The 27,717-nt window shown below is 40.0% G+C and overlaps 1 protein-coding gene across 2 annotated transcripts in view; it reads left to right on the top strand.

Moving 5' to 3' along the window:
* Positions 1-27,717, top strand: part of CROT (carnitine O-octanoyltransferase) — a 417,214-nt gene that overhangs the window by 288,310 nt on the left and 101,187 nt on the right. For both annotated transcript variants that reach the window (XM_053713997.1, XM_053713998.1), the window contains exon 13: positions 19,854-19,977. In XM_053713997.1, coding sequence (XP_053569972.1) covers positions 19,854-19,977 — 124 coding nt within the window. The remainder of the gene's footprint in view (positions 1-19,853; positions 19,978-27,717) is intronic.

The following is a 27,717-nucleotide window of genomic DNA, read 5'->3' as shown; positions in this document are numbered from 1 at the left end:
AGATTTCTACGTTGATATGCGCTCCGCAGCAAGTTGGAGCCCGGTTTTCCTCTCAGCGTGCAGTGAATGTCAGAGGGATGTGAGGAGAGTATTGCCTATTTGAATGCAATGATCTCCTTCTACGGGGTCTATTTCATAGGTTCTCTGTTATCGGTCGTAGAGATTCATCTCTTACCTCCCTTTTCAGATCGACGATATACTCTTATTTATATACCATTACCTCTGCTGATTCTCGTTTCAGTACTGGTTTGGCTATCTGCTATATGTAGATGAGTGTCCTGGGGTAAGTAAGTCTTATTTTCTGTGACACTCTAAGCTATGGTTGGGCACTTTTTTATAAAGTTCTAAATATATGTATTCAAACATTTATTTGTTTTGCCTTGACTCAGGATGTTCAACATTCCTTATTTTCAGACAGTCAGTTTCATATTTGGGATAATGCATTTAAATCAATCATTTTTTCTTACCTTAAAAAATTTGACTTTTTTCCTGTGGGCTGTTAGGCTCGCGGGGGCTGAAAATGCTTCATTTTATTGCGTCATTCTTGGCGCTGACTTTTTTGGCGCAAATTTTTTTTTCTGTTTCCGGCGTCGTACGTGTCGCCGGAAGTTGCGTCATTTTTGACATTCTTTTGCGTCAAAAGTGTCGGCGTTCGGGATGTGGCGTCATTTTTGGCGCCAAAAGCATTTAGGCGCCAAATAATGTGGGCGTCTTATTTGGCGCTAAAAAAATATGGGCGTCACTTTTGTCTCAACATTATTTAAGTCTCATTATTTATTGCTTCTGGTTGCTAGAAGCTTGTTCACTGGCATTTTTTTTCCCATTCCTGAAACTGTCATTTAAGGAATTTGATCAATTTTGCTTTATATGTTGTTTTTTCTATTACATATTGCAAGATGTTCCACGTTGCAACTGAGTCAGAAGATACTTCAGGAAAATCGCTGCCCGGTGCTGGAGCTACCAAAGCTAAGTGTATCACTTTTGGTATCTGTTCCTTCAGCTGTTGTTTGTATTAAATGTCATGACAAACTTGTTAATGCAGATAAAATTTCCTTTAGTACTGTTATATTACCTGTTGCTGTTCCGTCAACATCTAATACTCAGTGTTCCTGATAACATAAGAGATTTTGTTTCTAAATCCATTAAGAAGGCTATGTCTGTTATTTCTCCTTCTAGTATACATAAAAGTCTTTTAAAACTTCTCTTTTTTCAGATGAATTTTTAAAATGAACATCATCATTCTGATACTGATAATGGTTCTTCTGGTTCAGAGGTTTCTGTCTCAGAGGTTGATGCTGATAAATCTTTGTATTTGTTCAAGATGGAATTTATTCGTTCTTTATTTAAAGAAGTATTAATTGCGTTAGAAATAGAGGATTCTGGTCCTCTTGATACTAAAACTAAACGTTTAAATAAGGTTTTTAAATCTCCTGTAGTTATTCCAAAAGTGTTTCCTGTCCCTGATGCTATTTCTGAAGTAATTTCCAGGGAATGGAATAATTTCGGTAATTCATTTACTCCTTTTAAAACGTTTTAAGCAATTTATATCCTGTGCCATCTGACAGATTAGAGTTTGGGACAAAATCCCTAAGGTTAATGGGGCTGTCTCTACTCCTGCTATATTTTTAGTGGATGTTGCTGCAGCTTCAACTTTTTGGTTAGAAGTTTTAGCGCAACAAGTAACAGATCATAATTCTCATAGCATTATTATTCTTCTATAACATGCTAATTATTTTATTTGTGATGCCATCTTTGATATCATTAGAGTTGATGTCAGGTATATGTCTCTAACTATTTTAGCTAGAAGAGCTTTATGGCTTAAAACTTGGAATGCTGATATGTCTTCTAAGTCAACTTTGCTATCCCTTTCCTTCCAGGGTAATTAATTATTCGGTTCTCAGTTGGATTCTTTTATCTCAACTGTTACTGGAAGGAAGGGAACTTTTTTACCACAGGATAAATAATCTAAGGTAAATTTAGGTCTAATAATTGTTTTCGTTCCTTTTATCACAACAAGGAACAAAAGCCTGATCCTTCATCCTCAGGAGCGGTATCAGTTTGGAAACCATCTTCAGTTTGGAATATATCCAAGCCTTATAGAAACCCAAAGCCAGCTCCTAAGTCCCCATGAAGGTGCGGCCCTCATTCCAGCTCAGCTGGTATGGGGCAGTTTACGTTTTTTTCAAAGAAATTTGGATCAATTCCGTTCACAATCTCTGGTTTCAGAACATTGTTTCAGAAGGGTACAGAATTGGCTTCAAGTTAAGGCCTCCTGCAAAGAGATTTTTTTCTTTCCCGTGTCCCAGTAAACCCAGCAAAGGCTCAAGCATTTCTGAAATGTGTTTCAGATCTAGAGTTGGCTGGAGTAATTATGCCGGTTCCAGTTCTGGAACAGGGGCTGGGGTTTTATTCTATCTCTTCATTGTACCAAAGAAGGTCTATTCCTTCAGACCAGTTCCGGATCTATCAATATTGAATCGTTATGTAAGGATACCAACATTCAAGATGGTAACTGTAAGGACTATCCTGCCTTTTGTTCAGCAAGGGCATTATATGTCTACAATAGATTTACAGGATGCATTTCTGCATATTCCGATTCATCCAGATCACTTTTAGTTTCTGAGATTCTCTTTTCTAGACAAGCATTACCAGTTTGTGGCTCTTCCGTTTGGCCTAGCATCAGCTCCAAGAATTTTTACAAAGGTTCTCGGTGCCCTTCTGTTTGTAATCAGAGAACAGGGTATTGGTTTTTCCTTATTTGGACGATATCTTGGTACTTGCTCAGTCTTCACATTTAGCAGAATCTCATACGAATCGACTTGTGTTGTTTCTTCAAGATCATGGTTGGAGGATCAATTTACCAAAAAGTTCATTGATTCCTCAGACAAGGGTAACCTTTTTAGGTTTCCAGATAGATTCAGTGTCCATGAATCTGTCTTTATCAGGCAAGAGAAGTCTAACATTGATATCAGCTTGTCAAAACCTTCAGTCACAATCATTCCCTTTGGTAGCCTTATGCATGGAAATTTTAGGTCTTATGACTGCTGCATCGGACGCGATCTCCTTTGCTCGTTTTCACAACCGACCTCTTCAGCTCTGTATGCTGAACCAATGGTGCAGGGATTACACAAAGATATCTCAATTAATATCTTTAAAACCGATTGTACGACACTCTCTGACGTGGTGGACAGATCACCATCGTTTAGTTCAGGGGGCTTCTTTTGTTCTTCTGACCTGGACTGTAATTTCACAGATGCAAGTCTTACAGGTTGGGGAGCTGTGTGGGGGTCTCTGACGGCACAAGGGGTTTGGGAATCTCAGGGGGTGAGATTACCGATCAATATTTTGGAACTCCGTGCAATTTTCAGAGCTCTTCAGTCTTGGCCTCTTCTGAAGAGACAGTCGTTCATTTGTTTTCAGACAATGTCACAACTGTGGCATACATCGATCATCAAGGAGGGACTCACAGTCCTCTGGCTATGAAAGAAGTATCTCGAATTCTGGTTTGGGCGAAATCCAGCTCCTGTCTAATCTCTGCGGTTCATTTTCCAGGTATAGACAATTGGGAAGCGGATTATCTCAGTCGCCAAACGTTGCATCCGGGCGAACTGTCTCTTCACCCAGAGGTATTTCTTCAGATTGTTCAAATGTGGGAACTTCCAGAAATAGATCTGATGGCTTCTCATCTAAACAAGAAACTTCCCAGGTATCTGTTCAGATCCCGGGATCCTCAGGCGGAGGCAGTGAATGCATTATCACTTCCTTGGAAGTATCATCCTGCCTATATCTCTCCACCTCTAGTTCTTCTTCCAAGAGTAATCTCCAAGATTCTGAAGGAATGCTCGTTTGTTCTGCAGGTAGCTCCAGCATGGACGGATCTTGTTCGGATGGCCTCTTGCCAACCGTGGGCTCTTCCGTTCAGACCAGACCTTCTGTTGCAAGGTCCTTTTTTTCCATCAGGTTCTCAAATCTTTAAATTTAAGGGTATGGAGATTGAACGCTTGATTCTTGGTCAAAGAGGTTTCTCTGACTCTGTGATTAATACTATGTTACAGGCTCGTAAATCTGTATCTAGAGAGATATATTATAGAGTCTGGAAGACTTATATTTCTTGGTGTCTTCTCATCTTTTTTCCTGGCATTCTTTTAGAATTCCGAGAATTTTACAGTTTCTTCAGGATGGTTTAGATAAAGGTTTGTCCGCAAGTTCCTTGACAGGACAAATCTCTGCCCTTTCTGTTCTTTTTCACAGAAAGATTGCTAATCTTCCTGATATTCATTGTTTTGTACAAGACTTGGTTCGTATAAAACCTGTCATTAAGTCAATTTCTCCTTCTTGGAGTTTGAATTTGGTTCTGGGGGCTCTTCTAGCTCCTCCTTTTGAACCCATGCATTCATTGGACATTAAACTTCTTTCTTGGAAAGTTTTGTTTCTTTTGGTCATCTCTTCTGCCAGAAGAGTCTCTGAATTATCTGCTCTTTCTTGTGAGTCTCCTTTTCTGATTTTTCATCAGGATAAGGCGGTGTTGCGAACTTCTTTTGAATTTTTACCTAAGGTTGTGTATTCTAACAACATTAGTAGAGAAATTGTGGTTCCTTCATTATGTCCTAATCCTAAGAATTCTAAGGAGAAATCATTGCATTCTTTGGATGTTGTTAGAGCTTTGAAATATTATGTTGAAGCTACTAAGTCTTTCCGAAAGACTTCTAGTCTATTTTTCATCTTTTCTGGTTCTAGAAAGGGCCAGAAAGCTTCTGCCATTTCTTTGGCATCTTGGTTGAAATCTTTATTTCATCATGCCTATGTCGAGTCGGGTAAAACTCCGCCTCAAAGGATTACAGCTCATTCTACTAGGTCAGTTTTTACTTCCTGGGCGTTTAGGAATGAAGCTTCGGTTGTTCAGATTTGCAAAGCAGCAACTTGGTCCTCTTTGCATACTTTTACTAATTCTACCATTTTGATGTGTTTTCTTCTTCTGAAGCAGTTTTTGGTAGAAAAGTACTTCAGGCAGTGGTTTCAGTTTGAATCTTCTGCTTATGTTTTCATTAAACTTTATTTTGGGTGTGGATTATTTTCAGCAGGAATTGGCTGTCTTTATTTTATCCCTCCCTCTCTAGTGACTCTTGCGTGGAAAGATCCACATCTTGGGTAGTCATTATCCCATACGTCACTAGCTCATGGACTCTTGCTAATTACATGAAAGAAAACATAATTTATGTAAGAACTTACCTGATAAATTCATTTCTTTCATATTAGCAAGAGTCCATGAGGCCCACCCTTTTTTGTGGTGGTTATGATTTTTTTGTATAAAGCACAATTATTCCAATTCCTTATTTTTTATGCTTTCGCACTTTTTTCTTATCACCCCACTTCTTGGCTATTTGTTAAACTGATTTGTGGGTGTGGTGAGGGGTGTATTTATAGGCATTTTAAGGTTTGGGAAACTTTGCCCCTCCTGGTAGGAATGTATATCCCATACGTCACTAGCTCATGGACTCTTGCTAATATGAAAGAAATGAATTTATCAGGTAAGTTCTTACATAAATTATGTTTTTATATCTGTAAACCAAAGCCTAGTACTTAGAAAGATGGGAAATTAATATTTTATTATGTATCCTACACAACACTAGGAGTATAATTTCTTCTGCTGGCTGTGTTTACATAGCCTATACTTAAACGGACAGTCAAGTAAAAAAAAAACTTTCATGATTTAAATAGGACATGTAATTTTAAACAACTTTCCAATTTAATTTTATTACCAATTTTGCTTTGTTGTCTTGGTATTCTTAGTTGAAAGCTAAACCTAGGAGGTTCATATGCTAAATTTCTCTTGTAAGGTGTATCCAGTCCATGGATTCATCCTTTACTTGTGGGATATTCTCCTTCCCAACAGGAAGTGGCAAAGAGAGTACACAGCAGAGCTGTCCATATAGCTCCCCCTCTAGCTCCACCCCCCAGTCATTCTCTTTGCCGGCTCTAAGCAATCGGAAGTTTAAAGTGAATGTGGTGTTAGAAATGTAGTTTTTATTTTCTACAAGCAAAAGTTTATTTTAAATGGTGCCAGTGTGTACTATTTACTCTCTAGCAGAAAGCTGATGAAGATTTCTGCAGGGAGGAAGATGATTTTAGCATGTTGTAACTAAGATCCACTGCTGTTCCCACAAAGGACTGAGGAGTACAAGAAAACTTCAGTTGGGGGGAACGGTTTGCAGGTTAGGCTGCAAAAAAGGTATGCTCAGTCATTTATTTCTAGACAAGACTGTGATAATGCTAGAAAAGACTGATAATATCCCCATGAGGGAAGGGTAAGCTGTATTCAGAGACTAAGTATGGAATTGCAAGCTTACATAACAGGGCTAGTTTATACTGGTTGACACTACTTTTTTTTTTTTTTTTAAATCTTTTATTTATTACATAAGCCATCAGAAAAATAATACAATCATACTGATCAAATAATATCTGCCACGCAGGGCACAATAACAAACTTTATATCAGAAATACATTGCAAGAAGTTTCACATTTTTATATCATTTCTCCATAATTTGTCAGTATCTAAACAAAAACTTGGCTTATAATTTTTTTATCCTAATACTGGAAAAAGGAAGAAGAGGAAAACCCGAACAAAGCGGGAAGAAGAAAAAAAGAGAAAGGAAGAGAAAAGAAAAAAAAAAAAAAAAAAAGGGGAAAATAAGAGGGAAACCCCTCCAACACCACCCCACTCGGTGTTTCCTATGTATAATATCTAATTCAATCTTGAAATTATTCTCTGTAACTAGTAATCCATGATGCCGGGAATTCATCATGTGACACTAACTCCATAAAGCTATCTGAACTTAAAAACGGGGATAGTATTCGTTTTTGAATAGAAGGTAAATATGACTTGATTATTGGTAACCAATCTAGCAAGAACCTTTTTATTTTATTTTCTTTGGCGGATTTTAAATGAAAAGACTCAAAAATTATTTGGTTTTGTATTCCCTGAGTAAGCATTGAAAAAGAGGGGGCCAATTTCGCTTTCCAGTTTTTTGCTATAAGATGTCTAGTCGATAATATAATTGAAGACAAAGTTTTTAGTCTCAAAGGAGAATTGCTAAGTTGGATATTGAGAAAGATAATACTCTCTGGTTTGAACAGTATGTCAACACCGTAATGTTTTTTTAACCAGAAGGATAATTTTTTCCATAATTGTATCAATCTTGGGCAGTAATAAAACATATGCAATAAATCTGCTTTAGGGTATGAGCAGCGAGGACAGTTAGCAGAATGTGAGATATACATTTTTGACAATTTAGCTGGTGTTATATAGAACCTATTTAGAATTTTAAAATGTGCTTCTTTCCAACTTGATGGGGCTCGACTCCTATTAACCAAGCTACAGCTCTGTTCTATTTCTCCCTCTTCTAGATTAGGACAATCTCGTGACCAAAATATAAAGGTGCTATTAAGAAAAATAAGGCTCTGTTTATTCAACATGATATCATACATAAGAGAAATTGAAGGTAATCCTATTTTGAATTTCAAGATACATTTTTTAATATCAGACCATGCCAGAGACCGGTCCAGGCCCCATGATTGGTTACTGACATAATGTCTTAGTTGAAAATAAGCAAACATGTCCTTTCTAGGGAGGCCAAATTGGACAACGAGAGACTCAAATGTATGGATGTACCCATCATTGTGAAAAATTTGATACATATTTATAAGTCCTTGGTGGGCCCATCTTTTGAATACGGCCTGGGTATGTCCTGGAGAGAAATCTATCGTGCCAATTATCGGGAGAAATTCGGAGAAAGAATAATCTAGTCCTAGAAGAGTATAAAGTTTTTGCCAGGCTTTAATAGTGTTTTTTATCGTTATCAGTCTACTAATATTAGATGGTAGGTCTTTATATGGACAGTGTAAACTAGCTTTGATAGAGAAAGGATATATCATAAAACTTTCCATAGACAGACAAGAAAATGTATTTGTGTCTGCTAACCAATCTATAGCAATTTTGGCTAAACACGCAATATTATATAATTCGATATTAGGTAAGGCAAGACCAGCTGAACCCCGAGGGTGCATTAATTTTCTTAATGCGATACGTGGTTTTTTGTTCTTCCAGATAAATCTGGAGAATATAGAATATAATTTACGTAAATCGGAAGCAAGAAGGAATAAGGGTAGGTTCTGCAACGGATATAAAAGTCGTGGGAATATAATCGTCTTAATGACATTGACACGAGCAGACAGTGAAATAGGTAACGATACCCAACTTTCTAAGTCAGTTTTAATTTTTTGTATAAGAGGAGGTATATTGAGTTTATACCAAAGTTTAGGGTTAGCATGAATATGGATACCTAGATATTTCACTATTTCCGACGTTCTGAAAGGATGGGTAAAATTTGAAAGACTGTTTTTCTTGATCCACATTAGTTCACTTTTATTGTAGTTAATTTTATAGCCGGAAAAAGAGCTAAAGATATTCAAGCTTTTCATTACACTGGGGATTTCCTGTGCTACATTATCTAAAAAAATGAGGAGATCATCTGCATATATAAGAAGTTTTAAAACTTGGGTGCCAAACCTAATACCTGTGATTATCTCCCTAAGCCAAATTGCTAGCGGTTCTAAAGCAATGTTAAATAAAAATGGTGATAGGGGGCAACCTTTTCTTGTACCTCTTCCTAGAACCAGCGGAGCGGACAGATTACTGTTGATGAGAAGGTATGAAATAGGATTGTTATAAATATTATGTATAAATTGTGTGAATTGATTTTTAAAGCCAAATTCCTGAAGAGATCTAAATAGATAGTTCCATATAATCGCATCGAAAGTTTTTCGGCATCCAGGCTAAATATCGCTATATCCTGATCAGGTTGTTCCTGTTCACTTTTATCAGCATTCGATAGGTAGTCTATACAAGTCAAAAGTTTGCGAATATTTTTAGAAGAGTTTCGTGTGGACATAAAACCTGTCTGGTCAGGGTGAATTATTTTATCGAAAGAGATAGTGAGTCTGGAGGCTATGATAGAAGTTAAAATTTTATAATCTGTATTAAGAACAGATATAGGTCTATATGATGCAGGGTCTTCTGGGTCTTTATCTTTCTTCAATATTAATGAGATAATAGCTGCTGTCAAATTTTTAGAGATCTGTTGATTTTTACTGAAATAATGGTTAAACAATTTTTCCAGTGTCTCTACTATCTCTTCCGATAAGATTTTAAAAAATTCGGCCGGTAAGCCGTCAGGTCCAGCTGCTTTATTGAATTTGGTTTTATCTATTGCTTTCTTTATTTCATCTTGCGTTATCTGGCTATTTAGAGCGGACAGATCCGTGTCTGCTATTTTAGGGATATTCATCTTAGCCCAAAATATTTCTTCCTGTAATGTGTCAGTTTCCCTATTTGTATAAAATTGTTGATAATATGAGTAAAAAAAATCCCCAATTTCTTGGGAGTTTGTATATCTATTATTATCTTCTCTTATGGTCAATATAAAAAAAAAATTTTCCCTATTTTTTGTCAGCTTAGCCAAATATTTAGCGGAGCACCCATGAAAACTTTTATAGTAGAGATTAATTTTCATTTCTTCTTCTTGTATTTTTTGTCTTATTACAATATCCCTTTCCTGTCTGGCTTTAAGATAATTCCTCCAATTTAGATCATTTCGGATATTGATATATTTTTTATATGTATTTTTGACTAGATTAGACATATAACTTTCTTGAGCAGTCGCTTTCTTTTTCTTAGAACACATATAGGCTTTAATCTGGCCTCTTAGGACCGCTTTTGCGGCTTCCCAAAATGTCTCTATCTTATTAAAATAAGAAATATTATTGGCACAATAGTCTCTCCATGTTTGTTTTAGCCATAAGGAAAATCTTGCATTATTATAAAGATATCTAGGAAAATAAAAAATTTGATTTTTACTCTTATTTTGAGTTAGTGAGGGGGAGCAAGACCGATATACTGGCATGGTCCGAAATGACAATATCATTTATCTGAGGATCTATCTGAAAAATCGATAACGTTTCAGAGACTAGGATATAATCAATCCTTGAAAATGTTTTATAAGTTTTGGATTCGCACGTGAACGCGCGTGTATCAGGATTATTAATTCTCCAGATATCAACTAGTTTCATCCCATAGCAAAAGGATTTGAAATATTTAGCTTGTCGGTCATATTCTTTTTTATTTCTAGTATCAAGTCTATCAAGTTCAGTACATATTGACATATTAAAATCGCCCCCAACTATAACGTGCTGATTTATATAAGGGAATAATTTAGTCTGGATTAGACTCCAAAATTTGGAAGAAAAGTTATTTGGAGCATATAGGTTACATAATAGTAATTTTGTATTGTGTATTTGAATGTGCAGTAATATAAATCTAGTCTTAGGGTCTTTTTCAATGTTTAAGATTTTATACGCGAGGTTTTTGTTAATTAGAATAGCAACTCCACTTTTTCTGATTGAACAGGGGGTGGCTATGACTTCACCGACCCATTTAATTTTTAATTTAGGAATTTCAATATCTTTAAGATGAGTTTCTTGGAGAAAAGCGATACTGGGATTTAGCTTACCTAATCTTTGAATAATAGCTTTACGCTTTATTGGTGACGTTATCCCTCCGACATTCCAAGAGAGGAGTTTAAATTCCTCAACTAACCTTAAACCTGTAGAAATAATTGTCTATAAAAATATTTAAATTTTCTCTACCTTCCTTATCTAGAACTGGTTTAAGTAATGTATCAGACAAAAAAAACTATCCTCATCTGAGAATGGTGGGGGGGGGAAGGGGGAGAGAGGAAAAAAATAAAAAAAATAAATAAAAAAAAAAAAAGGAAAAAAACCCAAAGGAAGACAAGAGGAAAGAAGGGCCCTACTGAAAAAGAAACCGACTAAAAATACGACTGACACTGCCATTATGAACTATCAGATATATATTTTTGCGCTACCTCTATAGAATCAAGAGTTATCCTATTACCATCTTTTATTATTACAATTCTTGCAGGATAAAGCAAACGTGCATTCTCTCCTCTGTTGATCAATTGGGTACAAAACGGAGCCATGTTTTTTCTTTTAAGGGTAGTTTCATTTGAAAAATCTTGGAATAGCAGAATTTTCTTGCTAGCTATAGTAAATGTTTCCCTTTCCTTAAAGAGTTTAAGCATTTGAATTTTGTCTTGAAATCTAAGCAATTTAAATATGCATATTCTATGTCTGGTTGTGCCATCTTGGTTGGTCCTTCTGGGACCAATTCTATGGGCTCTTTCTATTGATAACAGAAGTTGTTGTGGGGGAAAACCTAGAGCTTGTGGGAGTAGAGTGGATGTAAAATGTAATAAATCTTCATATTCGGGGGTGTCGGGTAGTCCGACAATTCTTATATTGTTACGCCTGGAGCGATCTTTTAGGTCCTCCAGACGATTTTGTAAGTGGCTAATTCTAGTGTCATGTTTTTGCAATATACTTTCATGTGTGTTAACTAGGTCCTCTAAATCAGAGATTCTGGTTTCTGCCTCTGAAATTCTATTAGCAAACTGTTTTACTTCAGTAGAAATAAGATCTAATCTGGATGTGATATTTGACAGGTCTTTTTTAATAGAATCAAATTGTGGTAAAAATAATTGGCTCAACTGTGTCATTAGAATTTGTGTATCAGGAGGATTGACCAGAGCTTCTGAAATGAAGTCTGAACTAGCATCCATTTGTTTGCTTTTTTTGTCTTTAGGTTTTGCAGGCATTATGGGTGAGTGTTGTTTCACCTGTGTGACAAATCTTTCCATTAAAGTGTGGAAAGTGATAAAAGTAAAGTGAATGTATATTTATCAGGGATTCAGGTAAGTAGGGTGACGGTTATTGTGTAACAAAACAAGAAGGGAAAAAAAACAACCCCTTGGAAGGGCAGACAGTGTTTTTCTTACAGAGAAGGTAAGAAAAAGAAAAGAAAAAGTGGAAAAAGTAGGGTGAAAAGTGTTTTTTTTTTTTTTTTTTTTGTGTATTAAACCAGTGTGGCTAGAGCCTATTTGTATTAAATAGATATTTGTTTATCCTGATCTACAGATACTAGTCTTGTTCAGACAAAATTTAAGATATTTGTCTTCTTAGCATACATAATCACTACTTTAGTTGATTGCTTTTAACAGCCATTTGGTATACAAAGAAAAAAAAACAGAAACCATATACACTTTGTTCAATAATAGATAGGTAAGAATATTTTGATTTAGTTAGTTGCTAGAATTGACCATCTAAGAAATGCATAAAACAGGTTATATTTAGAATAGAAAAAACCATAAGAAGAGGAGATAAACATCTAGTTATGAGGGCCTAGACCATCTATGATATCAGATTATTATAGTAAACACATAACTTTTTGCGCACTGGAGCATAATTTAACAGGATTTGTCCTTTTTTTTTTTTTTTTTTTCTTCACTTTTTCTTTGTGTATATATAACTATGACTTTAGCTTGCTAAGATAAAGCGATAAGATATGCAAAAAACAGCTGTTGTCTTATTCTACTAAAGCTACTTAATGTAGAATAAGTATCAAGCAAGAAAATGAAAAGGGTAGGGAAAAAAAAAACAGTAGGAAACCAACTTAAATAAAATACTTGCATGTCCAGGAATAATGGAGACAGTTCTGTCTTAACAGATTCTTGCTAAGACCGGTTAACAGGGATACTGCTAGGCAACTAAATGACTAGGTAATTTTGTGAGAAGGCCAGGTGGCCAGTGATAACAATCCGTACGACCGTTCCAAGGAGAGAAGGGAAAAAAAAATCTTCTAGATGTTGAGGATTCCTCTGGTTAAAAGATCCATTTTCTTCTCCATAGGGTCAGCAAACATAACTCCTGCGATTCAAAAGATTTCTTTTACAAGCTTGTAGGCGAATCGGTAGCCTCTCCACCTCGACAGCAGCAAAGGGTACCCATCGCCTTGACGACCTAGTAACTTCTTGCTCAATATGGGCCCTTGGAGCCGGGAAGCAACTAACAGTCACTCACTTTATTTTCCTGCTGTAGGGATAGACTGGTCTGGTAAGCGTCTATAGCTTCTCTCGTGGGCTGTGGGTGACCTGGCAGTTTCACCGGCCGACGGCACGGAAGCAGTACCTGCAGAGCACCAAACTGTGGCCTTTATGTGATGGTAATAGTCCGTTAATGCTGTAGCGATGACAGTACCCGCAGATCACCAAGCTGTGGGAACGGTACCTGCAGGTCGCCAGACTGCGGCTTTTGTAGAAGCAGGAAATACCTATCGCCTTGACAGACCTGTGACTTCTCGCTTTGTATGAGCCCTTGAGACCGGGCAACAGCTGACAGTCACTGACTTTGTTGCTCCGCTGTAAGAGTAAACTGGTCTGTTGAGCGTCTGTAGCTTCTCCTATCGACTGTAGGTAACCAGGCGGATTCACCGGCCAGCGGCACGGGAGCAATACCTGCGGATCACCAAACAGTGGCTTTTGTGTGATGGCAATAGACCATTAGTGTTGTAGTGAGCGTAGATTATTCAAGGTAAGGTGAGTCTCACTTCGAGGTTGCGTCTGAAGGATGTCTTTTAGACGCGGTGAGGGGCCTTCGTCGGACAATCTCCGTGGACCCGAAGGACTTACACCACTCGAGCTGTGACCGTGGCGAATCGGCCTTACGCCACTCAGGGACTTCGGCGCCTGTGGACCGGTTTTCTGGTACACGTATCCGCTCAGCAGTAGGGCCGGAATGCTGGCTAGGAAATAGGCTTTGCGGTTAGCATAGAACGCTCAAACTGACGAGCCGGCGTTGAAGCAGCATGGCTCTGTGAGCACCGCCCCGGAAGTCCATTCGTCGCTCCTGGTTGACACTACTTAATGGCAAACGACTTTTTATTGAAAAATTTCGTTTTTTGAGACACTTTGAAGGTTCCTTTGGGTTTCTTTCAGGGGTTGTTACCCACATGGCTATTATTAAAACACTTAGGAGTGTTTCTTTAGGCCTCACAGCACCGGAGTAAGGTGGGAGGGGCCTAATTTCGCGCCTCAGATGCGAAGTTATATTTGACTAGAAGTCCAGGCTTTTTCACATGGAGGGTCCTGCTGCAGTTTGAGGGCCTATAAGAAGCTTTTCCCCCACAAATCTGGTTCCTAAGGGCAGGTAGGGCCACAGCAGAGCTGTGGCAAGGTGCTGATGTTGTTTTAACCGGTTTGTTGGCTTACTGTCGATCCGGTTTGGGCATTAAGGGGTTAATCGTTTTTATTGCTAGTGGTGCAAAATTACTAATGCTTTAGGTACATACTGTAAAAATTTCGAAAAGTTTGCTGCATTTTTCACTGTTTTGCAAAATTGTGTGCCTTTTTTATCTCTTAAAGGCACAGTAACGTTTTTTTCAAAGTGTGTTTTTACTTGATTAAAGTGATTTCTAAGCCTGTTTGTCTTACTACTAGTCTGTTAAACATGTCTGACACCAAGGAAAATCCTTGTTCAATGTGTTTAGAATCCATGGTGGAACCCCCTCTCAGAATGTGTCCCACTTGTACTGATATGTCTATACATTTTAAAGAACATATTGTTGCACTTAAAAATGTGGCCCAAGATGATTCTCAGGCAGAAGGTAATGAGGTTAGCGCGTTAACCTCTCCCCAAGTGTCACAACCAGTTACGCCCGCTCAAGCGACGCCTAGCACCTCTAGTGCGTCTAACTCTTTTACCTTGCAAGACTTGGCGGCAGTTATGGATAATACCCTCTCAGTGTTTTTATCTAAACTGCCCGTGTTACCTGCAAAGCGTGATAGCTCTGTTTTAAGAACAGATTATGAGCATGCTGACGCTTTAGTAGCCGTATCCGATATACACTCACAACGCTCTGAAATGGGGGCGAGGGATGTGCTGTCTGAGGGAGAAATTTCTGATTCGGGAAAGGTTGCTCCTCAGACAGACTCAGATACGTTGGCATTTAAATTAAACTAGAACACCTCCGCTTATTGCTCAGGGAGGTATTAGTTACTCTGGATGACTGCGACCCTTTGGTGGTTCCAGAGAAATTGTGTAAAATGGACAAGTACCTAGAAGTTCCCGTTTACACTGATGTGTTCCCGGTCCCTAAGAGGATTGCGGATATCGTTACTAGGGAGTGGGATAGACCAGGTATTCCGTTTGTTCCCCCTCCTGTTTTTAAGAAAATGTTCCCCATATCTGACCCCATGCGGGACTCGTGGCAGACGGTCCCTAAGGTGGAGGGGGCTGTTTCTTCACTTGCTAAACGCACAACCATACCAATTGAAGACAGTTGTGCTTTTAAAGACCCTATGGATAAAAAATTAGAGGGTTTACTTAAGAAAATTTTTGTTCAACAAGGTTTTCTTCTCCAACCTATTGCGTGCATTGTTCCTGTAACTACTGCAGCTGCTTTCTGGTTTGAGGCGCTGGAAGATGCTAGCTTAAGCTAGCTAATTCTTTTATCACAGATGCCGCTTTCCAACTAGCTAAGTTAGCGGCAAAGAATTCAGGTTTCGCCATTTTAGCGCGCAGGGCTAACTGAACTCTTGAACATCCCTTTCAAAGGAAAGACCCTCTTCGGGCCTGAATTGAAAGATATTATTTCAGAAATCACTGGGGGAAAAGGCCATGCTCTCCCTCAGGACAAGTCCTTTAAGACAAAGAACAAACAAAATAATTTTCGTTCCTTTCGGAATTTCAGGAGCGACCACGCTTCATCCTCCCCTACTACAAAGCAAGAGGGTAACGCTTCATAACCCAGGCCAGCCTGGAAACCTTACCAGGGCTGGAACAAGGGTAAACAGGCCAAGAAGCCTGCAGCTGCTTCCAAGACAGCATGATGGGGTAGCCCCAGATCCGGGACCGGATCTAGTAGGGGGCAGACTCTCTCTCTTCGCTCAGGCCTGGGCAAGAGACGTACACGATCCCTGGGCCTTAGAGATTGTATCCCAGGGATATCTTCTAGAATTCAAGGACTCCCCTCCAAGGGGAAGGTTCCACATTTCTCGTTTGTCTACAGACCAGACAAAGAAAGAGGCGTTCTTACGCTGTGTAGAAGACCTACATACAATGGGAGTGATCAACCCAGTTCCAATTGCGGAACAAGGGCTGGGTTTTTACTCAAACCTGTTTGTGGTTCCCAAGAAAGAAGGAACTTTCAGACCAATCCTGGATCTCAAAATTCTAAACAAATTCCTCAGAGTCCCATCATTCAAGATGGAGACCATTCGGACAATCTTACCAATGATCCAGGAGGGTCAATATATGACTACCGTGGATCAAAAGGATGTGTATCTGCACATTCCTATCCACAAAGATCATCACCAGTTTCTCAGGTTCGCCTTTCTGGACAAGCATTATCAGTTTGTGGCTCTTCCTTTCGTGTTGGCTACTGCTCCCAGAATTTTCACAAAGGTGCTAGGGTCCCTCCTGGCGGTACTAAGACCGCGGGGCATAGCAGTGGAGCCTTATCTAGACAACATCTTAATTCAGGCGTCGACTTTCCAAAGAGCCAAGTCTCACACGGAAATTGTAGTGGCCTTTCTGAGGTCTCACGGGTGGAATGTGAACATCAAAAAGAGTTCTCTCTCCCCCCTCACAAGAGTTCCCTTCCTAGGAACCCTAATAGACTTGGTAGAAATGAAAATATTTCTGACGGAGGTCAGAAAGTTAAAACTCTTAACTACTTGCCGAGCTCTTCATTCCATTCCTCGGCCATCTGTAGCTCAGTGCATGGAGACAATCGGACTAATGGTAGCGGCATGCTCAAACAGTGGAATGGGGATTATGCAGATTTGTCTCCTCAAATACAGTTGGACCAGGGGACCAGAGATTCTCTTCTCTGGTGGTTGTCTCAGGGAATGTGTTTCCGCAGACCAGAGTGGATCATTGTAACGACCGACGCCAGTCTGTTGTGCTGGGGTGCAGTCTGGGACTCCCTGAAAGCTCAGGGCTTATGGTCTTGTGAAGAAGCTCTTCTCCCGATAAACATTCTGGAGCTGAGGGCGATATTCAACGCGCTTCAGCATGGCCTCAGCTAGCTGCGGCCAAATTCATCAGATTTCAGTCGGACAACATCTCAACTGTAGCTTACGTCAATCATCAAGGCGGAACAAGGAGTTCTCTAGCAATGATGGAAGTAACCAAAATAATCAGATGGGCGGAGGATCACTCTTGCCATCTCTCAGCAATTCACATCCCAGGAGTAGACAACTGGGAGGCGGATTTTCTAAGTCGTCAGACTTTTCACCCGGGGGAGTGGGAACTCCACCCGGAGGTATTTGCCCAGCTGACTCAGCTATGGGGCACTCCAGAATTGGATCTGATGGCGTCCCGTCAGAACACCAAGCTTCCTCTTTACGGGTCCAGGTCCCGGGATCCCCAGGCGGTGCTGATAGATGCTCTAGCAGCGCCTTGGTCCTTCAATCTGGCCTATGTTTTTCCACCGTTTCCTCTCCTCCCTCGTCTGGTTGCCAGAATCAAGCAGGAGAGGGCTTTGGTGATTCTAATAGCGCCTGCGTGGCCATGCAGGACCTGGTATGCAGACCTAGAGGACATGTCATCTGTGCCACCATGGACACTACCAATGAGGCATGACCTTCTAATACAAGGTCCTTTCAAACATCCAAATCTAATTTCTCTGCGTCTGACTGCTTGGAGATTGAACGCCTAATTCTATCAAAGCGTGGTTTCTCTGAGTCGGTTATTGATACCCTGATTCAGGCTAGAAAGCCTGTCACCAGGAAAATCTACCATAAGATTTGGCGAAAATATATTTTTTGGTGCGAATCCAAGGGTTACTCATGGAGTAAGGTTAGGATTCCCAGAATTTTGTCCTTTCTCCAAGACGGATTGGAGAAAGGATTATCAGCTAGTTCCTTAAAGGGACAGATATCTGCTTTGTCTATTCTTTTTCACAAACGTCTGGCAGAGGTACCAGACGTTCAAACGTTTAGCCAGGCTTTAGTCAGAATCAAGCCTGTTTATAGATCTGTGGCTCCGCCATGGAGTCTGAATTTAGTTCTTTCAGTTCTGCAGGGGGTTCCGTTTGAACCTTTACATTCCATAGATATTAAGCTTTTATCTTGGAAAGTTTTGTTTTTGGTAGCTATCTCTTCTGCTCGAAGAGCTTCAGAGTTATCTGCTCTACAGTGTGATTCACGTTACCTGGTGTTCCATGCAGATAAGGTAGTTTTGCGTACCAAACCCGGTTTTCTTCCTAAGGTTGTGTCTGATAAGAATATTAATCAGGAAATTGTTGTTCCTTCTCTGTGTCCTAATCCTTCGTCGAAGAAGGAACGCCTGTTACACAATCTTGATGTGGTTCGTGCTTTAAAGTTCTATTTACAAACAACTAAGGATTTCAGACAAACAGCTTCTTTGTTTGTTATCTATTCTGGTAAGAGGAGAGGTCAGAAGGCGACCGCTACCTCTCTTTCCTTTTGGCTGAAAAGCATCATCCGTTTGGCCTATGAGACTGCTGGCCAGCAGCCTCCTGAAACAATTTGTGCTCATTCTACCAGAGCAGTGGCTTCCACATGGGCTTTTAAAAATGAGGCTTCTGTTGAACAGATTTGTAAGGCAGCGACTTGGTCTTCGCTGCATACTTTTTCCAAATTTTACAAATTCAATACTTTTGCTTCTTCGGAGGCTATTTTTGGGAGAAAGGTTTTACAAGCAGTGGTGCCTTCCATTTAAGGTACCTGTCTTGTTCCCTCCCTTCATCCGTGTCCTAAAGCTTTGGTATTGGTATCCCACAAGTAAAGGATGAATCCATGGACTGGATACACCTTACAAGAGAAAACAGAATTTATGCTTACCTGATAAATTTATTTCTCTTGTGGTGTATCCAGTCCACGGCCCGCCCTGTCATTTTAAGACGGGTGGTTTTTATTTTTAAACTACAGTCACCACTGCACCCTATGGTTTCTCATTTTTCTTCCTAACCTTCGGTCGAATGACTGGGGGGTGGAGCTAGAGGGGGAGCTATATGGACAGCTCTGCTGTGTGCTCTCTTTGCCACTTCCTGTTGGGAAGGAGAATATCCCACAAGTAAAGGATGAATCTGTGGACTGGATACACCACAAGAGAAATACATTTATCGGGTAAGCATAAATTCTGTTTTTTTAGACCTTGAAGGCCGCCTCTAATCTGAAAGCATTTTGACAGTTTTTCACCACTTGAGGGCGTTAGTTCATGTGTTTCATATAGATAACATTAAGCTCAGGCACGTGAAGCTGCTAGGAGTGAGCACTGATTGGCTAAAAATGCTTTCAAAAGAACTGAAATAAGGGGGCAGTTTGCAGGGGCATAGTTACAAGGTAATTGCAGAGGTAAAATGTGTATTAATATAACTGTGTTGGTTATGCAAAACTGGGAAATGGGTAATAAAAGGATTATCTACCTTTTTTAAACATCAAAAAAATCTGGTTATGACTGTCCATTTAAGTATATAAACTTTTAGTTTAGGTTGGGATACCACAGGCTAAATCAGCTATTTCAAATGCCGAAATAAGTGTAAAGTAGCTACTCGTAAACAATTTAATACACTTAGTCAAGTAAAATGGACCAACACATTAAAATAGGGAAAACTGACCATTTAAATGTTTAGAAGCCTTATGTGTAGTGTGGCTTGGTAGATCTGCTTACAGTTAATGGAGAACAGCTGAAGCTGGGTATGTTTTTGTCTGTTGGGGACAGATATCGTCTGAGATTGGCTATGTCACCTGGGAGTACAAAATTGAGAAAAACATTCAAAACCAGTGGGTCATCTAGAAATATAATAAATAGTACATGCTCCTAGGTCAGCATTCATATAGTCCCTAATGTTGTATGTAAGAGAGTTTTTGTTTTCTATATGTTGATTTTCATGCTATTTTTCAACTCCTCTTAATTAGCCCTGGTTGCTGCTATGAAACCGCTACCACTAGGACTTTCTATCATGGGCGAACTGAGACCATGAGGCCATGCACAATGGAAGCCATAAAGTGGTGCCGCTGCATGCTGGATCCTTCTGCCAGTGTAGGTGATGACTATATTTTCAGCAACTCTTCACAGCTCTGATATCTGGAATCTGTTCAATTTACATTTAGTTTAGAAGCTATATATGGTGACATGCATCTGAAATTGATTGATGTAGAGGGCAGAAGATGATTTATTTCTGTGTTTTTCCACTTACCTTTTCTTTCATAAGGTGGTAAGAGCCCATGAACCATCACTTATGGGTTTTAAATTTCTTTATTTCATTTAAAAGTTAAATTAAATAAAGAACTTTTTTTACCCATAGATGATGGCTCATGGAAGAAATTAATTTATCAGGTAAGCATTGATTTTGTTCCTCTAGTGTTTATTTTCACCACGAATATAACTATCACCATGTGAAATTACTAATTTATCTTCTGTCCATGCATCTTGCAAGGGTTTCTTGTCTGTCATTAATACATTCTTCCTTTAAATATATGTTTGTGTGACTACCTATTCTGCTTTATAGATTTTACTTAGTGTCAGCATATTTCTTTCCGATGGCACAGAGAGTCCACAACGTCATTCCAATTACTAGTGGGATATTCAACTCCTGGCTAGCAGGAGGAGGCAAAGAGCACCCCAGCAAAGCTGTTAAGTGTAACTGCCCATACCCATAATGCCCAGTCATTCTCTTTGCCTCTGTCAATGGAGGATGTGCGAAGTTGGTGTCTGAAGATATTTAATCCTTTTATGGGTACTTTTCCCTGCAAGCAAGGATTGGGGTCTAGCTGTGTCCACGTCAATCTCTTTAGTAAGAGTAGTGGTGGCTTTTAGCAGTTAAAAGGCGGCGAGGTAGGGAACGCTTCCGGACAGCGGCCATGATGGTCGCTTCTTTTAGAGGCTGAGAGGAGGACTTGATAAATCTGCTGCTTATCGGTCACAAAATCAGCCATCCACACTCGTCTAGAACTTTTTTGGACTCCACTTGTCATGCTGAGTCGTTTGATACAAATAGTTAATTTTATCTCAGCCCTAAAGAACTGGAACAGTACGATAGGCAGTGGCGGCCTTGTAATAGACCGGATCTTACCTAAACCTCCCCGGTAATCCGGGTACAACAGCTTCTATGCTGTACAATCTCTGCTATTTCTTTTGAGAGTCTGACATACTGCAAAGTATTATACCCTAAGCTGTTTTTGGCTCTGAATTATAGAATAGCTACCTCAATTGCCCGAGTTGAGATTGCATAGAGAGGATATCTGCAATCTATTGGAAGAACATTTCTTAAAGCTAATCCGACTGGTGCAGCAGTGTTTTTCTGGAGGGATGGAGAGGCAAGAATTGACGACAGACTATTTCCCAAGACCCGATAGAAATCTGAGGGAGACATCGGGACTCCATAATGTTGGAGCGGGTGTCACTGCTGAGGCGGCTGTGGCCTATCCGGATAGCGCACCTAACCTTACAGTAGTTGATGGCGCTACCAAGACTGTAAGAAACAATCCTATGAGCCAGAGGAGTCAAACCTACCTTCGATCCACCCGCTGCAGCCCTCCTACTCAACACCAGAATGTTCTGGACGCTGTCAATCACATAGCCGCTCTCAGTGGTGAAGGTTCACAATGTGTGCAGTGTAGCATAACACCCGACAGAGATGTGAGCTTTGGGTATGTAGGAGAAGATGGCTATGTAACGTGTTATGAACCGGGGCGCAACTTGACCTGGATGCCTGTTGTTCCTGGGATGGTGAGAATTGGTGCACTGCTCTTGCAGCGCTCTGCCTTCGGGCTGCCTGTGTCTTCAGCCGGGTCTGAGCCTTGCAGTTATTCTGCTCTTTTCGATGAGACACACATCATTCACCACACGTTTGAGACTGTGATGCATGCTATTAAAGTTGGAGTGGGTTAAATAGCGCTGTCGGTACCTACTACTGCCCAGCTCTGGTAAAATGACATTAGCAGTCTCTTCAGTATGACTTTTCTTATAAGCTAGGAGTTACCTTGCCAGTAATCTTACACAGCGTACCATGTAATCACATGTGGCACTGCTTTAAAATTACTTCTGTTGAATTTTCAGGCCTGAACTCACTGTATGTTTACTGTACAGAATATGATATTTATAGGATATTTAGGCTCAACTGTAAATTATTTGTTCTACAACCAGTTTTGTAATATAGTTCATTTTCCTTAACTTAATTTTACCAAATACCTGGTGTCAGTGAGTGTTAAGCTCTATTTAGTGCACTAGGAGTCTATGTCTACATATTGGTCTAGTCATTGAAAGGGTGCTTTTAAATTGGAAAGGGCCCCAATATAATCAAGGGGTTAATACAGCCATAGATCCTGAGGGACTTGAGTTCACTGCACTTGCCAGGCTGTAATGTTAATGAAAGAGTCATACAAGACTATTATAACTGTACTATGGCTTTCAGAAATTATATATGCAAAGCACACACCAGGTCCTGTTTATAGCAAATTATAGTACCCAGAAGGTACTTAAAATTTGTTTAAGTCTAATCCTTTGTACTCAATTTGACCTATGACTTAGTAATTATTACTTGTTATCCGTGACTAATTGTTGTAGTTTCACTATAGTTATGCTTATTTCTGGAACGGGTATACTGTACATCCTACTAAGTATAACAAGAAAAGATAGCTCATTACCACAGTTGTTCTCAGCAACAATCCTGATTAGATTGAGTCTAGCACAGCAATGCTCCTATTTAAACGACAGGTAGTACCTAACATGGGTCTCTCCCGGTAATTAAATATAAACTATTGACTAACCATGGTTGTATAAATATTCCATATATACTAATCTTGGTTACTCTTTTATATACCTGAACATACTACCCTTCTTATCATGTTCAATTTAATTTACTGAGTGTTCTACTGATATAATAACTTATGGTTGTGCTCCGTCGGGGGCCGGGACGGAGTGGAATCATTCTATTTACTGGCTTTTCTCGGCATCACTAGGGGGTAGATGGCAAATATGCCTAGACAATCCCTATTGTACGCTGTCACAAATCTAGACGGAACACAATTTCTTAGTCTGAGACCAATTAAGGGCAAAGATGAGAATACCTATCTAAGCTATAATTATATGCTACTATTGATCTAACCTCTAATACGAGACGTAGCTATTGGGTTCTAATAGACCCACACCTATTTCCCCATATAGTCTTACGCTCATAAGGACTTGCTGTGAAAGACCATGGCCTCTAAAGTCACCTATGTGTATATGCGTTAACGCTATTTATTAGGCTGAGTACTTCAGTATTGAAGCTGCACAACATATTTGTTCATAGCTGACAGACCTTTTAAACGTTCTCTCTCCCTACTATATTAGAAGTGCATATTACAAACTATATTATAACTAATGGAAGACTCAAATACTATTATAGTTGTTTATTATGTTCTTTTGTGTTCAATTAAATGTTCTCAATATATATCAAGCCTACATTAAGTATGCTATATTACAACCAGTTGTTTCCATTTGGGGTCCAAAAGTGGCCCATTTTGTTATTTTATTTATTTCCCCTAAAATTACCTACTCTGACTTAAATTCTTTTCCAGGGGGTCCAAGAGAGGCCTTTATTTTCCATTGAGGGAAACCATTGTATCTGACTTTATATCATATTTTAAAGGGACACTCCTTAATTGAAAACCTGAGGTTAACTTTTATTTGTATAACTGGGCGATTAATTGTATGCTTATTTTGACATTCAATATGTATATTGTATTGTGATTCTCCTATGTTTTTGAAACTGAGATGTTATTTGCCTGGATCATTTTTGCAACCTCAATAAAAATTTTAAAAAAAGGTGGTGAGGTAGTCTTTGCTTTACTTTTAACACTTAGCTACCCCTTTGCAGAAAACCAGAGTTGGTTACTCAGTTCTTTCATTTCCTACAGGTCCATGACAGGGAGTGGAGTGCCTGTCACACCTATGCAGCGGTTATCTGTCCTGCAGGATCTAAGGTAAGTGCCTTTGACAGATTTATTTACATAAAAATAAAGATTCACAGTAAGAGACTGAAGGGAGAGTTTTACTTGGTTGAGGGGTTAAAGGGTTTTCCTTTATTGTTGGAACATAGGAAATGGAATGGCGACCATTCTCATATAATAGGCATTGGTTTTGACTCTTGATACGTTACAGACATGTTTGGAGATATCAGTTCAGAGAGACTATAATAGCGTTTTTTCTTTGAGCCGTATTTACTATTTTTGCGCACTTTTTTGTGGCGCAGTTCTTTTTGATCTGCTCACGTGACGCCCACACTTCTGCTGTATCGGAGCGGAGCTTAGTGAGCCCGTTATGTGTAGGAGGTGTCTCGGTCGCATTGGGAGTCAGTGTCGGCTTTGAGACTTTACATTCTCTCATCAAGCGGATCGCTTTTGTCAAGAGGAGAGGATCTCTGCAGGAGAGTCTGGCTTCCTCTTGCTAGTGGGGTGTTTATCCTGTCCGATAGGAGCCTCAGGCAATCTGAGGTTGCTTATTAGGTGTGCATTTTATTTTCATATCTGTATGCTAATAATTAAGTCTCTAATAATATTTGCAAATAATTTTTCTCTTATTTGATTAATTTAGGAACTGAGTTCTGTAGCTATGGATTCAGAATTAGATCAGTCTATGTCTGTGGATAAATGCTTACTATGTTTAGAAGCTCAAAATTCCTCATGCTTAGCTAAAACTTTAACATTTAAAGACAAATTACTCCCTTCTGAGCCAAGTGTCTCTCAGGATAATGCTGTGTGTATCATGCCTCAGTTTCTCCTCAAACGCCCCAAGCCTTAATTGTTTCTCATACTGTGCCTTCTGTGTCCAATCAACCTCCTGGGGGGTGTTTATTTACCTGGGGATTTTGCCTCAGATTACTTCTGCAGTATATGCGGCTTTGTCAGCTTTCCCTTCTTCGGGTAAGCGTAAGAGGAAATCTAAACATTTGTCTGTTAACAAGGTTTCTTACTCTAAAACTGCGCTGGTCAACCTTTCTCAGATGTCTGAGGAGGAGGATACCTCAGTAGCTTCTGAAGGTGAAATCTCAGAATCAGATACTATGGGAGAGAAATCTTGTGACTCTGAAGAAGTTAATTTCAGATTTAAGCTTGAACATCTCCGTTTACTACTGAAGGAGGTGCTAGCTACCTTGGATGCCTCTGAACCTGCGGTTGATGTCAACCCTAAAAAGTCTTCTAAATTTAACAGAGTTTATGATTCTCCCTCTTCTGAGGATGTTTTTCCTGTTCCAAGATGTCTGAAATTATAGCTCAGGAATGGGATATGCCAGGGGTTCCCTTTTCCCCTTCCCCTGTTTTTAAAAAGATGTTTCCTGTTGCTGACTCCATTTGTGACTCATGGCGCACTGTACCTAAAGTAGATGGAGCCATTTCTACTCTAGCTAAAATACCTACTATTCCTATAGAGGATGGTTGTTCTTTTAAGGATCCTATGGATAAGAAGCTAGAAGAAGATGTACATTCATCAAGGACTACAGTGGCAACCTGCGGCAAGTATTGCTACGGTTGTGGGAGCAGCATCTTACTGGTGCGATGCCCTGTCTGCTTTGATATCTGAGGAGACTACGATTGAGGCGATCCAAGATAGGATCAAGGCTCTTAAATTCGCCAATACTTTTATCTGCGATGCCAACATGCGGGTAATTAGACTGGAAGCTATGTTGTCTAGCTTCACTGTCCTAGCTCGTAGAGCTCTGTGGTTAAAATCTTGGTCGGCTGATGTTTTTTCAAAGGCCAAGCTTTTGGCTTTACCTTATAAGGGTAAAACTCTGTTTGGGCCTGGTCTGGCAGAAATCATTTCAGAGAGGTGGAAAAGGATCTTTCTTACCTCAGGACAAGAAGAATAGACCTAAGGGTTGACAGACTTCTAATCTTCCTTCCTTTTGCAACTTTAAAGGACAGAAGTCCTCCTCTTCCAGAAGTCCTCCTCTTCCAAACCAGACCAATCCAGGTCCACTTGGAAATCTAGCCAGCCAGCCCTGGAACAAGGGGAAAGCAACACAAAAAGCATTCCACTAAATCAGCATGAAGGGTCCGCCCCCGATCCAATTTTGGATCAGGTGAGGGGCAGGCTTTCTCTTTTTTGACAAGGTTGAATACGCAATGTCCCAGATCCATGGGCTGTGGACATAGTATCCCAGGGTTACAAAATAGGATTCAAGTCTTGCCCTCCAAGGAGCAGATTTCTCTTGTCAAGACTATCCTCAGACTATCCTCAAACCAGGTAAAGAGGGAGGCCTTCTTAAATTGTGTAAAGGACCTATCCTCCCTGGGAGTTATTGTACCCTCTAGAGGAACAAGATCTAGGATTTTATTTAACTCTATTTGTGGTTCCCAAAAAGGAGGGAACTATTCGTCCCATCATAGGTCTAAAGTGTCTCAACAAATTCCTCAGGGTTCTGTCCTTCAAGATGGAAACGATTTGTTCCATTGGTTCAGGAAGGTCAGTTCATGATGACCATAGACCTGAAGGATGCAGATTTACAGGTTGCCATTCACAGGGATCATTACCGGACATCAGAAAATTCAAACTTCTTGTCTTTCTCTCCAGTCAGCTTTTTATCCATCAGTGGCTCAGTGCATGCAGGTGATTGGTCTGATGGTGTCTTCCATGGACATCATTCTTTTTGCTCTGTTCCATCTGCAACTGCTGCAGCTTTGCATGCGCCATTAATGGAGCGGAGACCATTCAGATTTATTGCAGAGGATAAATCTGGACTCCCCAACAAGAGACTCTCGTGGTGGATTTCACAGGAGCATCTGTCTCAGGGCACTTGCTTCCTGAGACCTTCCTGGGTAATTGTGACTACGTACACCAGCCTGTCAGGCTGGGGAGCTGTTTGGGGTTCTCTGAAAGCTCAGGGGCTGTGGTCTCGGGAAGAGTCTGCTCTCAACTCCAAGATGTTTATGGGAAGAGAAATTTTAAATGCCTTGACAGCTTGTCCTCAATTATCTTTAGTCCGGTTTATCAGATTCCAGTCAGACATCATCACCTCAGTGGCTTACCACGAGCGAGGAATTAGGAGTTCCTTGACCATTAAGGAGGTGACTAGCATTCTGCAGTGGGCGGAAGCTCACTATTGTCTCCTATCTGCCATCCACATTCCAGGAGTGGACAATTGGAAGGCGGATTTTCTGAGCAGACAGACTTCTAAACCCGGGGAGTGGGCTCTCCATCCGGCAGTGTTCTCCAGGATAACCCTCAGGTGGGGGGTTCCGGAGTTGGATCTGATGGCGTCTCGTCAAAACGCCAAGCTTCCAAAGTATGGTTCAAGGTCAAGAGATCCTCAGGCCGCCCTGATAGATGCTCTGGCAGTCCCTTGGGATTTCTGTCTAGTGTACCCGTTTCCTCCGTTTGCTCTCCTTCCATGTTTAGGTCCTCCTGCCGTGTTCTCCCTCCCTGTTAATTTTGTGTCCTCTAGCTTGGGTATTGGTTCCCACTAGTAATTGGAATGACGTTGTGGACTCTCCATGCCATAGGAAAGAAAACTAAATTTATGCTTACCTGATAAATTTCTTTCTTTCCGGGCATGGAAAACGACCACACCCTCTTTTTTTAAATTATAATTTGGCAGTTTTTATTTAGTAAACCTCAGGCGCCTTTTAACCCTTGTGTTCCTTCTTTTTCCATTTTCCTTCGGCTGAATGACTGGGGATTATAGGTAAGGGAAGTTACACTTAACAACTTTGCTGGGGTGCTCTTTGCCTCCTTCTGCTGGCCAGAAGTTGAATATCCCACTAGTAATTGGAATGACATTGTGGACTTTCCGTGCCT

Source organism: Bombina bombina, chromosome 5 (assembly GCF_027579735.1).
Source record: "Bombina bombina isolate aBomBom1 chromosome 5, aBomBom1.pri, whole genome shotgun sequence".
In the NCBI taxonomy this organism is placed as follows: domain Eukaryota; kingdom Metazoa; phylum Chordata; class Amphibia; order Anura; family Bombinatoridae; genus Bombina; species Bombina bombina.
Note: the sequence above shows the minus strand (reverse complement) of the source record. Positions and strands in the feature narration are given on the sequence as shown.